Here is a 16,102-nt window from a genome sequence, read left to right as displayed (position 1 = left end):
CCTCCATGCTAGCTAGCTAAAAGTGATCTCTCCTGTGTGTTCATTTCCCACCTCTCTGTACAAAGTGCTATTTTCTATACTTCAATTCTCCCAATTAGATAGGAAGCTCCTCGAGAGCACAATGTCCCAAATCTATCTTTGTGTGACCACAAGGGCCTTCACACAGTGCATTCCACACAAGAGATACTTAATAAATATTTGTTTAATTAAGTGTAGCCCAGAGTTGGCAGGGTTACTGGTCTCCATTGTATCCCAGTGAAGATGTTTGGACAGTGAGGTCACCGAGACCCAAATACTCACATTTCCTTTTAATGCAAAGTAGCCAAGTCTCCCTTGTCATTGTTGGCACATTGTTTTTTCATCCTGAAGGCTGGGTTAACACTGATTTTTTGATGGTTAAACAAACCTCTGTAGAGAGCCTATCTCCATGAAATCCTTTCATACATGGGAAACTTTTCTGTAATCTAGCCAAGAGTCTATTCAATGCTAATTATTTATAATGACTGTAATTCTACATTTATACTTGATTATAGGTTTGTCACCCTTACTGGATTATAAACTCCTTAAGGGTCTACAGCACCTAGCACAGTACTCACGAGTGCCCAGGGGTACTCAATAAATACCTATAGACTAACTGGCTAAATTAAAAGTCATGTCTATATTTACAACTCATTATTACTGGTCCTAAATACATCTGGAGAGAATAACCTCCATGAAAAAAGGTTCTTCATCAACGATAGCTCACCAATTTCAATGAACAGAGAGAGAATGCATGGTTTTCTGAACTAAAATTTAAATATGTTGTTTCTCAGATAGAAGTTAAAAGTATTTAAAATTCCTTCAATTAATGAAAGCTGACTAAAACATCAGCTGTGTTACAGGCTAACAACTGTTTCTTCTTCCTCTCTGCTCCTCTTCCTGATGGAGGTCGGTTGAGAAGACACACACTGGTATATCACAAATGATTTGAAAGAAACTCCACCCGTAGAAAGAGACATTTCCCCAGAAACCCTCCAATTCACACTCACCCAGCTGTTTTCATCTGGCACCACAACAGCAAAGCATCTTTGGCAGATTTTTTCTCTTTGTTGTCTTCAGTTTCTACACTGATATCTTGAATCTAAGAATCACAAAGAATATTAGTGGGATTAATGGGTCACTGATGAAATGCATGAGTCAGTAAGAACAAATGTATTTCCTGGAATTGTACACAACTAATACACAGAGCACAGCAGGAGATGGATGGTTTGTCTAAACTGAAGCACAAAACTGCTTTCTTTACTTTAAGAGCAGGCTTCTGAAGACAGGAAAATGGATGAGAATTTTACTTTATAATTAGTTTGTAAATGTGACCGAAGATAGAGATTTAGATGAACTCAAGCCTTTCTCTACACCCAGGATGTACCATTTTCTCCCCAAGATAGCACGTTCATCTTGATTCCTTTGCATTAGACACCAGTCACAGGTGCACTGTGAAAACTGGTAAGTTAATGTGCATAGAAGGAAAACTCATACCCCCTCCTCACAACAAGTTTTATAGACTGGAGAAATAGAAAACTCAGCTTTTTATAATAAAGTGACACTTTTCATGTTGTCATGAGAGTACAATCCCTAAGAAAAGCTACCAACTAGATGGGATACCATATGTGTTATTTAATAAACATGTTCTTTTGCTCTGCACTCCCCCCATCCTCTAGCAGCTGACTTTCTACCCACCCTTTAGAAAGTCCAACTCAAATGATAACTTCCTAACTTCTTTCATATCAGTAATGACTTTGCTCTTCTAGGAGTTCACATATGTATTTTGTTTGCAGTTCTTATTTAATGTGGATTATCTGTATTATAGTTATAGGTATATATCAGAAGTCTTCCATTATAGAGGAATATTATGGGAATGGCAATGCTTCCAGCAAAGCACCTACAACCATCATCCTGGGAAGGAACTTCTTTCTATGGAGGCACAGTCTGGTACCTGCTTCTGCAAGGCTATACACACAGCTACTGAAGACTCAGAAAATAAAGTTCTGTTCTACAGGGCCAAAATCTCTGGCATTGTCAAACGGTTCAATATCAGAAACAGCTATGTTTTTCATCAGTAAGCATGACATTAAAGAATAGGTATCGCCATCTGCTTTGCTGCAGCAACCTAAGGACCATGGGGCCGTTCCATATGTCTTTCAGCTGAAACCTCTTATGTGTTGTCTTCCCCATTTGATTCTGAGCATCATGAGAGCAGGGGTTGTCTTACTTTTCTATCTCTATCCCCAAAGCTTTTGCATATAGTGAAGGCTTAATAAATGCTTTGTTTGTTTGTTCATAGCCATTAGCCTAGAAACTCTATGAAGGCAGAAGGCTTATCTTGCCCAGTGCCTGGCACAATGTTCTGGACAGAGTGGGCACTTGAAGACAACAAATCACTAAGTGCTGAGCTACCTTCTAACTTCTTAAGCAACCAAGAAACACCAAGAAGTAACAGAAAGAGTATTTACTTGATAGTCAGTAGACCTGTAATAAATAACAATTACATTTGCATAGCACTTTAAGGTTTGTAAGTGCTTTACATGGATCATCTCACTTTGATTTCTGAAACAATCCTATGACGTGCTGTTATTCTCATTTTACAGACGAATAAAACGAGGCTGATAGAGGGCAAGTGATTTGCTCAGGATCACATAGCTAGAAAGTGTCTGAAGCAGAATTAGAATTCAGGTCTTCTTGATTCTAAGTGAACCACTCTGACCACTGCCTCCAGGTATAACTATTAACATGTTATTACCTCTCTGAATCTCAGCTCTCATCATTTGTAAACTTAGGATAGTTGAAAAGATGCTAAGATCACTTCCAATCATAAAATTTTGTGATTCTAAGTAATCCAAGTAGCCCTGGTTTCTCTCATCCCCCATTTCCTACACATTTCTAATCACCTTAAAGCCATCACTGAAAACTTCTAAAGATTCTTTTTATGAAAACTGAGGTAGGGTGAAGAGATGCCACCTGGGCCCAAATATAGGCCCCCAGCCCCTCAAATGACATATTTGGTAGGCAAAAAAAAAACAAAACAAAACACAGGTCTACATGAAAATAACATTGGCTGTGAGCCACACTCAGATTTTAGATAAACCAGATTTTCTTGGGGAAAGTATAGCCTACTTCCAAACCAATAAGGTGAGATCACTGGGGTTTAATTTTAAACCTGTAAATGGGAAAAACCTAGCTAAGATGAAAGATCATTTCCTTCCCATGTCGCCCTTCCTGAGATGAAGAATTAACAAATGTCATTTTAATGGTGTTGTGAAGATGCCAGTCTGAGCTTGCAAAATCATTACCTCAAGTACAAAAAGTGAATTAAGAAAGAATAACTTGCACTAAAAAGTTTGGTTCAGAATAACCATGAATGGCAGTCTGAAATTGCACGCAAGAACTCCTGTTGGCTTTTTAAAATCTTTGTGAAGAAAGATTTATCTGTTTTTCATGACTCATAGCTCATTTGGAAATAAAGTCTGCTCATCCAAAATAAAGACACCTGCTATTTTATTGATCTAGCAAACTGCTGGTGCTAATTATTCAACTTTTTTCCTGGGTTATCTTACTTCAACTCAAATCAAAGAAAAATGTAGGAGTACCACAAAGTTAAGGAGAAGACATCATTTAGAGATTAAGATTATTAGAGATATAAGATTATTAAATAAAATATAACAGAAAAAAGAATAGGGTCTGGGGCAAACACTGAGACTTTACTAAATAGTCCAGCATACCCATGATCTCATCAATGGAGATCATAACTCATCTATGCCTGTCCATTCTATGTGATTCTCCCATCAAAAAGACAGAATACAATCCATAAATTTTAACCGAACTGAATTATGCTTGCTGGGAAAATCATTCTACTTCAATGCAGATCATTTACTGGATCCTTAGAATTACCTTGCTGAGATGGTCTAAATTTCAAATTGCCTTCAGAGTAGGCTGAAATTAAAAAAAAAAACCTTTCCCCTGGATCTACAGGTTTCAAGTTGCTCTGGACAGAAATTCTGTGAACACAGCATTCATTTTCTCCTTCTGAAAAGGATCTATGGAGAAAATAATTGCCAGGTTCATACCACTCACCTTCTCAGGTAACTTTTTTCCACTGCTTTGCTCCCACCTGTCATGTTCAGTGAGGCTTGTAGGCTGCAAAGTGAACCTCACTAATCATCCTAGTAATGTTCACTAAACAGGCTACCCTGGACACAAAGGAATGGAGGACAGCAAAGCAGGGAGGAGAGGAGGACCCAAGAGACGACTGTCATCTGGCAAGAAGACAGAGCCGAAGAGCACAAGACAAAAAGGAGCATAAAGAAATATCCGAGGAAAAGGAAGACAACACAAGAAATTCAGGAGAGACATTTCAGAGAACCAAATGGAGGGAGAGGGAAAGCATGGAAAAAGACAAAGAAAAAGGGAATGCCACCCAACCGGAAATTTCTTGATATTTTAATAATGCATTAGTACTGTAATAATGAAATCACTAACAATATCATGTATTAATAAAAACTTTTTACCAAACTCAATAACCCATAACCTTTCCATTGTAAGGAAGAAAACAAGAATTATTAAGCACCTACTATATACCAGGCACTGTGGTAAGCAATTTTACACATATTATCTCATTCAATCCTCAAAACAACCCTGGGAGTTAAGTACTATTATTAGCCTCATTTTTTGGTTGAGGAAACTGAGATGGACAGAAACTGTGTGACTCGCCCAGCAAATCCACATAGGAAGAGTGAACAAGCATTCTCAACACAAAAGAATACAAGACACTGGTAAACTAGGTGGCATACCTACGGTAATGAGACCAGCTTGTGAAATTAGTCCTATTGCTTAACAGTCAAAACAGCTAATTAAGTAACTTCTTAACTGGAAGCTGAGGTAATTGAGAAGGCTAACTTGAAGAATGAATCTTCCAAGTGACAAAGGCTGGATCCCATTCTCTCTCCACCCCATATACAGTCATGTTTTAAAAGGTCTAGATGGGTACCTAAATATGTTTATTTTTGTCTCTTTCTTTTTCCTCTTGGACCAAAGGGAAGATATATTATGTTTCTTTTCCCTATAGGGAGCAAAAGATGGCTACTGTCTCCTTGATGATTGCCCTTTCTTTTTTCTCCAGTCTCCAAAGAGATTGCTGTTGGGGAATTTCCCGCTAAGTCTGGGAAGTACCAAGATGATAAGCCCCTAGAGGTCAGGGCCAATGTCACTGACAGAATGAAATGGAGGTCAGCAGTGCATTATGTAATTTAAGAAGGCTACCAGAGAAGGCTGAGTCATGTTGAACATCAACAACCCAGTTACTTTCCTCAACGAAATGAGACTGGTGGAAATGTGGCAGGTGTTCACTTCACAAACAGCTTCTGCAGAGAAAAACTACAAACACAGCATCTCGTGTCCAGCACTGCCGCTGGCCTGAGGCACCTTTTGCCAGATACTGAGGCAACATGGCATGGTATAATGACCTCAAGAGTTAGAATCAGAAAACTTTAAACAGTAGTGTGTTATTTAGCCTCTCGTTCTCGGGTTCCTCATAAGTGAAAGGAAGAGGCAGGACCAGATGACCTCTGACATCCCTTCCTACTTTACAGCACTAACAATGAATCTGAGCAGCTTAAATGCCATGGGCTCCTGCCAAACCAGTGCAATCTCTACCAATCACAGGCAGTGACCCTAAATGCTTGTATTTTATCACTGATTATAGCCCTAACCCCAGGGAAGATGAGGAAGGAGAAAGCAAAGCTTGTGTTCTCTCTTTTTCAAAAATAATTAAAATATCTGGGCATAAATATGTGGGTTTTCTACACAATCTTATCAGAAGGGTAAGATATCATCAGCATAGCTACCAGCCACCACAGCACAGATATCTAAAAGCTGTGTCCTAGAAGTGACAGGTTGGGTTGGTAAGTTATAGGACAGGTGCTTTTGGCATGGCAGAAAACTGGCAAGGAGCTAACAAAAGAGAACCTGCAAACAGATTCTACAGCCATGATGTCCCCACTGTCCAGTCACTGTGTCCCCAAAGGACTGCCTGCGCTCTATAATGCTGCCACTGTCCCAGGAAATTACATTATCATATTTTAACAACTTTGAAATTTGGAAGCTAAATTTAAGAATGAAATGAATACTCTGACAGGATTTGAGAGGATTTTACAATAAAGAATCAACATGCAGAAATGTCCTAATGTCACATGCTTTACCTGGAACCGCAAAATGATGGTCCAGATGAGACCAAGAGTCAGTCGATGATTCCCATCCACAATGTCATGGGATCCCATGTTTTCCAGATGTACTCTCTGCTCTTTCAGGAACTGAAGGGCTTTATCCACATTCTCCAGACAATGGATGCGCATTCTTCCCTTTGTTGGCTTGGGCTACATCCACATAAGAATAGAGAAATAAAAAAATGTCATCCAAAGGGTCAGAGAAGGGTTTGGCGATTCTTCAATCCAAGCAATTTGGATTAGCGCTAAACAGGAACGCGGTCAAAATATCAATTAACTTGAGTCTAGGACTCAAGGGTGGGGAACCTGTGGTCTTGGCCTGGAGGCCTCCTCTGGTCCAACACCACAGGTCCCCCACCCCCAATAGGTAATAACAGGGTATCTCAAAAGTCTTAGAGCACTTGGAAGCTTTAATGGTTGAAAAGGGAACTAATACTTTTCAAATACTCTGTATTTAAAATTAACAATGGGGGAAGCTAGGTGGTGCAGTGGATAGAGCACTGGCCCTAGAGTCAGGAGACCTGAGTTCAAATCCTGCCTCAGACACTTGACACTTACTAGCTATGTGACCCTGGGAAAGTCACTTAACCTCATTCCCTAGTCAAAAAATGAAACGAAAAACAAAAACAAAAAACAGATAAAATTAACAATGACTTACTCAGGCTACTACGCAATTTTATTTAATTGCTTTGGGAGGGTAGGGGAAAGATATACTTTACAGGGTGATGAGCAAACACAGTTTGTTGGGAAGTGCTTTGCATCCAAACAAAATGTATTGATTTGTCTTAAAATTAGAAAAAGTAATAAAAATATTCACAACCTTATAAAATAAAAAAAATAGTAACTAAGTCTTAGCATGCACTAATATATCACTTAAGTGAATTTTTAAAAACTGTAGTTACATAAATTAATGTCTTTGGGTTTAAAAAAACAACACAGCTTTTCGGGGTTTTTTGGTTACTTTTTTAAAAGTTTAAAATTTTAAACTTCTTAAAACTTTAAAGGAAGTTGCTGGTCTACTGAATTGATATTTCTAAAGTCTGTCTAAAAATGGGAAAGAAGTATAGGACACAAAATCAAAGGAAGAAAACTTTCAAGATTGCGAGGGGGAAGAGAAAAGAATTCATCTTAACTCTAATTATCTACATCTCTCCTCCCCCTGCCCTCAAAGCTTAATCATCTAAAGAGTCAGAGGCAGCTCTCAGAAGAATATTTTTCAATGAGTGTATCTCCTAACAACAGGAGAAACATAAGAGCTGCATGAACTGATAAAGAACAAAGCAAGTAAGTCCAAGGAAGCAATATATACAATTATTATAATAATGTATATGAAAACAATATTAAAATACTGCAAAACTCAGGTTTCCTCATCTGTAAAATGAGCTGGAGAAGAAAATGGCAAACCATGCCAATGTCTTTGCCAAGAAAACCCCAAAAGGGGTCACAAAGGGTCAACGCAACAAACAATTGAACAGCAACAATGAAACTCAGATTAATTGCAATAACCAATCTTGGTCCCAAAGAACAGATGAAAAGAAGCAAATCCCACACCTATTGGTAGAGGGAAGAGACCGCAGGTATGAAAGGTGGCATACCTCAGCCAATCAGTCAAAAAACATTCATTTTAAGTGTTTACATAATGCTAGGTACTATACTATACATGGGGAATATAAAGATAAAACAGGCCCTGTAGGGGAAGGGGTATTCAGAATGCATGCCCTCTTGGGGTGGGGGGAGGGGCGAGATGGGGTGAAAATTTGGAACTCAAAATCTTATGGAAATATTGAAAACTAAAAATAAATAAACTTATATAAAAAAAAATTAAAAACAAAACAAAACATAGGCCCTGCTCTCAAGGAGCTCACATTCTAATGGAGGAGACAGCATACAAACAGCTATGAACACAGAAAATATATACAGTGTAAGTGGAAGGTGATTTCAGAGGGAGAACTTAGAAGACGGGCCAGTGAGAAAGGCCTCCTTTAGAAAGTGGGATTTGATCCAAGTCTTGAAGGAAGCCAGGGAAGTCAGGAGGAGGCAGAAATAAAGAAGAGCCCTGGCAGGAGGAAGCTGTAGTACAAAGGTCCAGAGAGTGGAGAGGGAGAGTCCTGTGCGAGCAACAGCCAAGTCTAGTGCATAGCTGGATCACTGAAGACAGGACAGGGAAAGGGCCTAGGTTGTGAAGAGCTTTAAATGTTAAACAGTGTGTATGGGAATCTATGCTGTTGTTCTGTCTGATGGGTGGATTTAACAAAGAATATTGGGGAAATGACTAATATTAAAAAAAACACAACCCACTACTAAAACTAATTCTTATGCCTGGCTTTAAAGGTCTTCTACAATTGGGCTTTACACAATTTATTCAGCCTTATTTCCCATAGCTTACACACATACACACACATACCCCTCTCTAGCCACACAGGCCTCACTGTACCACAAACATGCCACATTCATTCCCACCTCTTATTCCTCTTATTCCCTTCCCCCACCTCCTAGAATGCTCTCTGCCTACTCAAAAACCAAACAAACATTTAAAACCTAGCTCAAATCTCACCTCCCCCATTAGCTTCCCTTGATCACTCTGTCCTTCCGTCCCCCTTTGTCCTCTCTAAACTCCTACCCAACTTTGAGGGTGTCTATCATAGTTTACCACTGAGTTGAGCCCTTTTCATTCTACTTTTGCTTTATGGATTAGGGATTTCTGACCAACTAAACTGTGAGCTTCTTAAGGGCAACAAAATATGCCCGCCCCCGCCCCCCACCTTGCACAGTACTTGGCATGCTCACTGAGAAAATGCTCAACAAACTGATAGATAAACACAAAGAAAGAGCCATGGGTTTATGAGCTGTATGACTTTTTGAGGCACGTCATTTTCCCATTCTGGGCCTCAATGCCCTCATTTGCAAAATGAAGGTTAGATAAGAGAACCTCTAGGGTTCTTTCCAGTAAATCTATGATACTATGAAATACTTTTGAATGATTTCTTAATTGCCAACTTTCCCCAATTTTCATTCTTGATCTCTCTGAAGTCTTTGACATTGCTAACTATCATTTTCTCCTCCTGGATACTTATCCCTCCCTAGATTTCCATGACACTGGTCTCTCCTGGTTCTCATGCATCTGAGCTCTCATCCTCCCCATCCTCCAAAGGTATACTAATAATAATAGCTAATATTTATATCGTACTTTAAAATTTGGAAAGCACTTATTATGCTATTTGATCCTCATAACAACTATGAGGTAGGTGCTATGATTACCAGCATTTTACAGAGGAAAAAAAGAAGGCTAAGGCAGGTTAAGGAAAGGATAATATAACTATTAAATGGTTTATGCAAGGTTCATACTTAGATCTTCTTGATTCCAAGTCCAACAATCTATCCACTACCAGAAAACCAAAGCTGTCCAACGAGGGCATAATCAGATAACAGTGGAATTCATCACTTTAAGTGCTTTTTAGTTTTATACTTTTTATTCTATAATTAAGATCCTCAGTTAGGATACCCAGCATTAAGAAAACATTTTGATGACAAGATGCTTGAGTAAAAATTGGCCATTTAAAAACTGACAAAGTTTGAGAACTGCACTACTTTCTCTTGACTTTAATCTAATGTAGTTGTTATTAAAGAGCTCAAGAGCCCCACTACAGACTGCTACATACAGTAATGAACATAAACTACAAATTAAGAGATACTGTGGTACAGTTAACAAGAGAGCTGGCTTCAAAGTCTGGATGACTGGTTCTTGGCCATATGAACCTGGGGCATTTTACTTAATCTCTCACTGCCCCCTGGCAAATCTAAGACAACAGAAGCTGCAGAATAATTACTGACTCCATGGGTAGAGGGAGTTTCCTCACTGGTGTAGTTTCCCTACACCCATGATATCACAGATTGACACCTACTCCTCCTCTCAAAAAGTCCACCTGTTTAAAATCTTAAGTACAGAAAACTCCTTAAAAACAAAAACAAAAAACAAAAACCCACCGCCACAACCACAACAAACTACCTAAACATGAGAAGAATTTAATCAATCTGACATCCAGCAAAAGGGATATGTAATTATCTGAGTTGCCTAGCCCAGCTGCCAATCTTCATTGGTCATCACAGAGTGCAGTGTAAACTGAACAAATACCAGGTCCAAATCAAAAAAACAGACTAAGGGATATTTGTGACCTAAAGATGAAACAAACACTAACCTTCAAAAAGTACACTCAGTTAGTTCAAAGTAGCAATACTACATTTACTTGTTTCACAAAGCCAAGTGTTTTAGGCATCCTAGTTCATGCAATAATGTTAAGTTTCAGCACAACTGCCTACATTCAATTCTACAAGAGCAAAAAGCAATATTGATAATGTCCAGTTGCATGACAGATAGTGTTTTAAAAGTTTCTAAGTCACTGAGTTTGTAACTTGGAACACATGGTACGACTGAAACATTATAAATGATAGCGAGAGGTTGTCACGTAACCCATGGAATCTTATTCAATGACAATGATGCTATAATTCTCTGAATTTGGAGAAAACATCTTCCCAGGTAAGGTCTCATCTTCTATTCTTACAGAGTAAAAAAGAGGTAAAGGATTCTAGTGAGAAGCTTTAGCAATGGAGAGAGAGGTGATTTAGAGAACCATTGGGAGGGCTTTACTAATCTGGGAAATATATGTAGGGAAGGGAAGGGCAGACAAGTGAGTCACTACATCTTTCTAGGAGGCAGAAGCTTCAAGGCTTGGGTAGCTCCATGACTTGGGGATGCAAAAGGGTAAGAAGCCATGGAACTGGGAAGCAACAGCAAGGAACAGAAGCAAGGAGCAACAGGGAGGTGAGATTTTTGATTGCAACATAGCTGTTCACATTTATAAAGACATTTTGTTAGCTGGTGTTTGCAAGTCAGGGGCTTCCAGGATGGCTAAATACTATTTCAGCTGAAACATCTAATAGAACTTACAGAAATTGCTCTCCTTTGTTTGACTCATTGAATATAAAAAGCCAACATTAAAATAACTCAAGGGGGAGCGGGAGAATATCTACAGACAAAGATTTTATTATAACAAATTCTGTACGAGAACCATTAGAATCTCAGTACTGGAAGGGAAATACACAGATCATGTTGTTTGATTCCATCATTTTCAAATGACTGTGCCTAAGTTTAGGAGCATAAATGACTCGACAAAAATAACAAAGTCAGTTAGAAGGCAGAGCCTCTTCCCCTACAAGTCTAGTGTACTCTTTTAGTCATTTTTCAGATTAATAATGATGATGATGATAGCAGCTAGACTGTGTGTGCTTGTATGTTCTTTTAAGGTTTACAAAGCATTTTACACATACTGACTCATTTGTACTTTATCCTGCTATTATTATTCTCATTTTACAGATAAGGAAAACTGAGACTGAGAGAGGTTAAGTGACTTGCCCAGAGTCACAAAGCCAATACATTTGTGAGGCAGGGATTGATGAACTGAGGTCTCCCAAGTTCCAAGTCCAGCACTGTGCCAGTTGACTGCCTCTCTAGTTAATTTCCTTCCTAAAACATGGCACCCAAAGCTGAATACAATATTCCAGAAATTGTCTGCCCAGGGTAGAGTACAGAATGACTTACACCTCCTTATTCTTGGAAGCTATGCTTCCTATGACCTTAGTCCAAGACTGGATTAGCTTTGTTGGCTACTGGCTCATATTGCACTTGCAAGTCTGTTATAACCCCTAGATGGGGTTTTCACATGGCCTTTGTCCATCTGGTTGAATCCATCCTAACGTTCCATTATTGCCTAGCTTACCTCCCTCCCCATCTTTTACACACAGATAGCATGAGATACTTTATCAAACATTTCACTAAAAACCAAGTAAACTACTTCTACAGAGTTACTATAATCTAACCAGGTAATAACTTTTTCTAAAAAAGCAAATAAAGTGTGACTGACCTGTTCTTAATGAAGATAAGCTAATATTTTTTGTGACTGCCTCTTCCTTTTTTGGCTACTCACCGAACATCTCTTTAATACATCCTAAACCATATAATTAAATTAACAAAAGCCAGTCCCCAAAGAAAGGTAGAGAAAATGCATCTCCCTACTGTCTTTATATAAAAGGAGGATTATAGGTGTGGAATACTGCATACACTATGAGACAAACTAATTGTCTTAAGTCGACTCTGCTAAACTTTATTTCTCTTTCTTTTAAAATCTTTGTTAAGGGAAGGGAGGCATCTGGAAATAAATAAATAAACGAATAAATAAATAAATAAATGAATGAATGAATGAATGAATGAATGAATGAAAACACACACACATATACATATACATATATACATATATACATATATACATACATACATACATAATACATACATATACACACACATATATACATATATATATATATATATATGTTACAGATCAAAATAAGATAATTAAAAAATGATACACTCTAGAATTCATTCTCCAAGGAATCAGTCACGTTCACTGGCCTATACTTTGAAGTAGATGAGTTCTAATCCAGCCTCAGACATTTATTAGCTGTGTGACCCTGGGCAACTCACTTAATCCCCAACTGCCTCCCAAATAAATAAATAGATAGACAGACAGACAGACAGACAGACAGACAGACAGACAGACAGATAGATAGATAGATAGATAGATAGATAGATAGATAGATAGATAGATAGATAGATAGATGAAATCTATGGAGAGCATGGACCTTTCTCTAGGTCTGTAATTCCCTTCCTATTCTCATGATCTTTTAAATATCACTGACAACAGCTCCGTGATCTAGCCTGTCCCTTCTTTCAGAATCTAAAGATGGAGTTCATCTGGGTCAGGTAAGAAGAATACATGAAGGGCAACTTTGTGATCTCAAGGGCAACTTTGTGCTCTGGCTATTTTTGTTCTGTCCCTTCCAGTTCCAACAAGAGGAAACAAAAGTAAAACAAGAATCAGGCTGCTCCACCTTTTTTGTTCTCAGTTGGATCCTACTGCCGCAAGCAAGCAGGCTCTTACTCTTTCTTTGATCTTATTCTTTTATCCAACACATGCTTTAAAAAGCCCAACCCTTTAAAAAAATTATCTTTAGCTCTTTCCAAACTAGGCTTGGCCAGCCTGAACTTCACTGCAACCTGCTTTTGCATTTATTTTGTTCTCTGCCTTGGTTTCCATCTCTCTACATGAGCTTTTAAAAATTTAAGGAGGTAGTTGCTTAGTCTCATCAGACGACTCCGGATTTTTACCTTCTCAAATCAGAATTTGGATCACTGTTTTGAAATTCATTCCTGCAAGTTCTCTAATCCTCCCAGACTGACTTCTTGGGATGAATTTTAATTCACAAGATCTTGCCTATCCTTTCTCTGAGGTTTTTGAAATTTGGTCTCCCCATATCTTGGGTATAGGTCAGACGACGCCCAGTTTTCCTCTTTTTCTCCATGATAAACTCTGAGGGCTCATTCAGGCATAAAGACAGATGTATGTATGCTTTAAAAAAAAGTAATTGCTCTAGTGAGACATCATTTCTACTACACCAACAGCTCTTGCCCATTGGCAATAATCAAAGGACAAAAAAAATTGCATCTTGTTGGTTCTCTCCAGTTTTTGAAGGATGAAATTAAGATCAAAACTAGTACAAGTTTCCCATAAAGAAAGAAGAGGAGCGACCTGTATTAGCAGGAGTTTATCGATGTAAATTAAAAGTAGAAATAGTATATCTAATTTATGACTAACTCAGAGGATACAAAAGGGTTATGTCTATGTAGCCCCAATCCCACAAAAAAGGATACAGCTTATACGATTACTTATTGAAATCAATACAGTTTATACCCAATCCAGGTAATCCAAACAAAATAGGCTATCACGAAACAGCTCTAGAAAGTCTCGACTTTGCTCTGGATTTTATGTAAAAGTCTTAGTAACACCAAAATTTCTAGTTATGTTTGATTTGGTATAAAAACTATATGAGTGGGAAAAACAAAAATAAATTTTTCTTTAGCTATCAATGCTTCCAGATTTTTGGTGAGAACTGATCAAAAGTGATCAAATAGATCAAACTAATCTGTTTACGGTCTGAGTTGTTTTCATACTGCCCTTAACAGCTAGGTGGTACAGTGGACAGAGGCCTGGAGTCTGAAAGATTCATCTTCCTAGGTTCAAATCTGGTCTCAGACATTTACTAGCTGTGTGACCCTGGGCAAGTCACTTAACTCTGTTTGCCTCAGTTTCCTCATCTATGAAAATTTGCTGGAGAAGAAAATGGCAAACCACTCTCCAGTATGTTTGCCAAGAAAACCCCTAATGGGATCACAGAGAGTCGGACATGACTGAAATGACTAAACAATAAACAATAGCAAGGCCAAAGTCTTACAGCAGAGTTGGGAACCACTGCCAGAAAGAGTTGCCCCCAACCACACAACTGGTTGCCCTTATTTCCTTTCTCCCCTCAAGTTAGTAAACTCTCATTTCACAAACACGTATGCAAACTCTGCCTATACATGATTTGATGCTATGAAAACAGGTTGCAAAGCATACAGACAGCAATGACTTGCATATATGGCCTAAAAGAAATGCAAATGTATATGAGGTGTGCGTGTGTTGTGATCTGGAAGGAAAGCCTATACCTAACATGATCATTATCCATTTAAGTAAGTGCTTGATAAATAGTTAAGATTTATATAGCACTTTAAATTTCAAAGCATTTTACAAATGTTATCTCATTTGATTCTTACAACAACCCTAGGAGGTATGTACTACTATAATCCCCATTTTACATTACGAGGAAACTGAGGTAGAAAGTGGTTGTGGTTTGCCTAGCTGGTAAGTGTCTGAGGCTGGATATGCACACGAGTCTTTCTGGTTCCAGGCCCAGCACTCTATCCACTACACCATCTAACTGCCTTTATCTCAGGAGATATAGGTTGTGCTTATGTTCAGTCATGTCCAACTCTTCGTGACCCCCTTTTTTTGAGAGGGGGAGGGAGGGTGGTTCTTGGCAGAGATAATGGAGTAGTTTGCCATTTCCTTCTCCAGCTCATTTTTATAGATGAGGAAACTGAGGTAAACAGGGGTGTGTAACTTGTCCAGCATCACAAAGCAAGTAAGCGTCTGAGGTCTCATTTGAACTCATATCTTCCTGACTCCGGGCCCAGTGCTATAGCTGCTCAGTTATCTAACTGTCCTAAATGATAGCAGCTCACATTTATATGCCATATTAGATGGTTTGCAAAGTTCTTCTGTCACAAGAACCCTATGTTAGTTGTTGTTGTTTAATTGTTTTTCAGTCTGTCTGACTCTCCATGACCTCATTTGGGGTCTTCTTTACAAAGATGATTGATTTGCCATTTCCTTCTCTAGCTCATTTTACAGATGCAGAACTGAGGCAAACAGGAATAAGTTACTTGCCTAGGGTCCCACAGCTAGTAAGTATCTTGAGGTCACATTTGAATTCAGGAAGATGAGTCTTCCTCCATCTGACATACTCTTGGATAGCAAGATTTAATTGGCCTACAAACACTTAACTTAAAGCTACAGGCTGGCTAGCTTTTAGAAGCCCTTTCTCCTGTACAGCAAGCAGAATTAATAACATTATTCTATCTCCATTTGGCTTATTTTCCCTACAGGATGGGTTCTAGGCTAGGATTAGAAAATGGTCATTGGCAACAATTCTCCTCCCATTAAATTTAATACCAAGAAGTTCTCCAGTATTGGGTGGCCTCCAGGTAGGAGGTCTTACCAGAAGCCATAAACAAAAACTCCAGAGACTGAGAAAGGATGGATGGGCTGTGATTTTCATCAATAGTACTGAAGTGTCATCAATAGTACTGAAGCGAATAATGAACCCTCTGAAGTGGTCTCACGTATTCCAATGTGCAC

The 16,102-nt window shown here is 38.6% G+C and overlaps 1 protein-coding gene across 4 annotated transcripts in view; it reads right to left on the bottom strand.

Annotated features, from left to right (window-relative positions):
* The window catches only part of SPTBN1 (spectrin beta, non-erythrocytic 1), a 273,410-nt gene that overhangs the window by 73,041 nt on the left and 184,267 nt on the right, over nucleotides 1-16,102 (bottom strand). For all 4 annotated transcript variants that reach the window (XM_020996260.2, XM_020996262.2, XM_020996261.2 and 1 more), the window contains 2 exons: nucleotides 6,231-6,404; nucleotides 1,029-1,120 (listed from right to left, as the gene is read on the bottom strand). In XM_020996260.2, coding sequence (XP_020851919.1) covers nucleotides 1,029-1,120; nucleotides 6,231-6,404 — 266 coding nt within the window. The remainder of the gene's footprint in view (nucleotides 1-1,028; nucleotides 1,121-6,230; nucleotides 6,405-16,102) is intronic.

This window comes from Phascolarctos cinereus, unplaced genomic scaffold (assembly GCF_003287225.1).
Source record: "Phascolarctos cinereus isolate Bilbo 61053 unplaced genomic scaffold, phaCin_HiC Scaffold_2;HRSCAF=192, whole genome shotgun sequence".
Lineage (NCBI taxonomy): Eukaryota > Metazoa > Chordata > Mammalia > Diprotodontia > Phascolarctidae > Phascolarctos > Phascolarctos cinereus.
The sequence above is the reverse complement of the archived record's forward strand: the minus strand, read 5'-3'. Positions and strand labels throughout refer to the sequence as shown.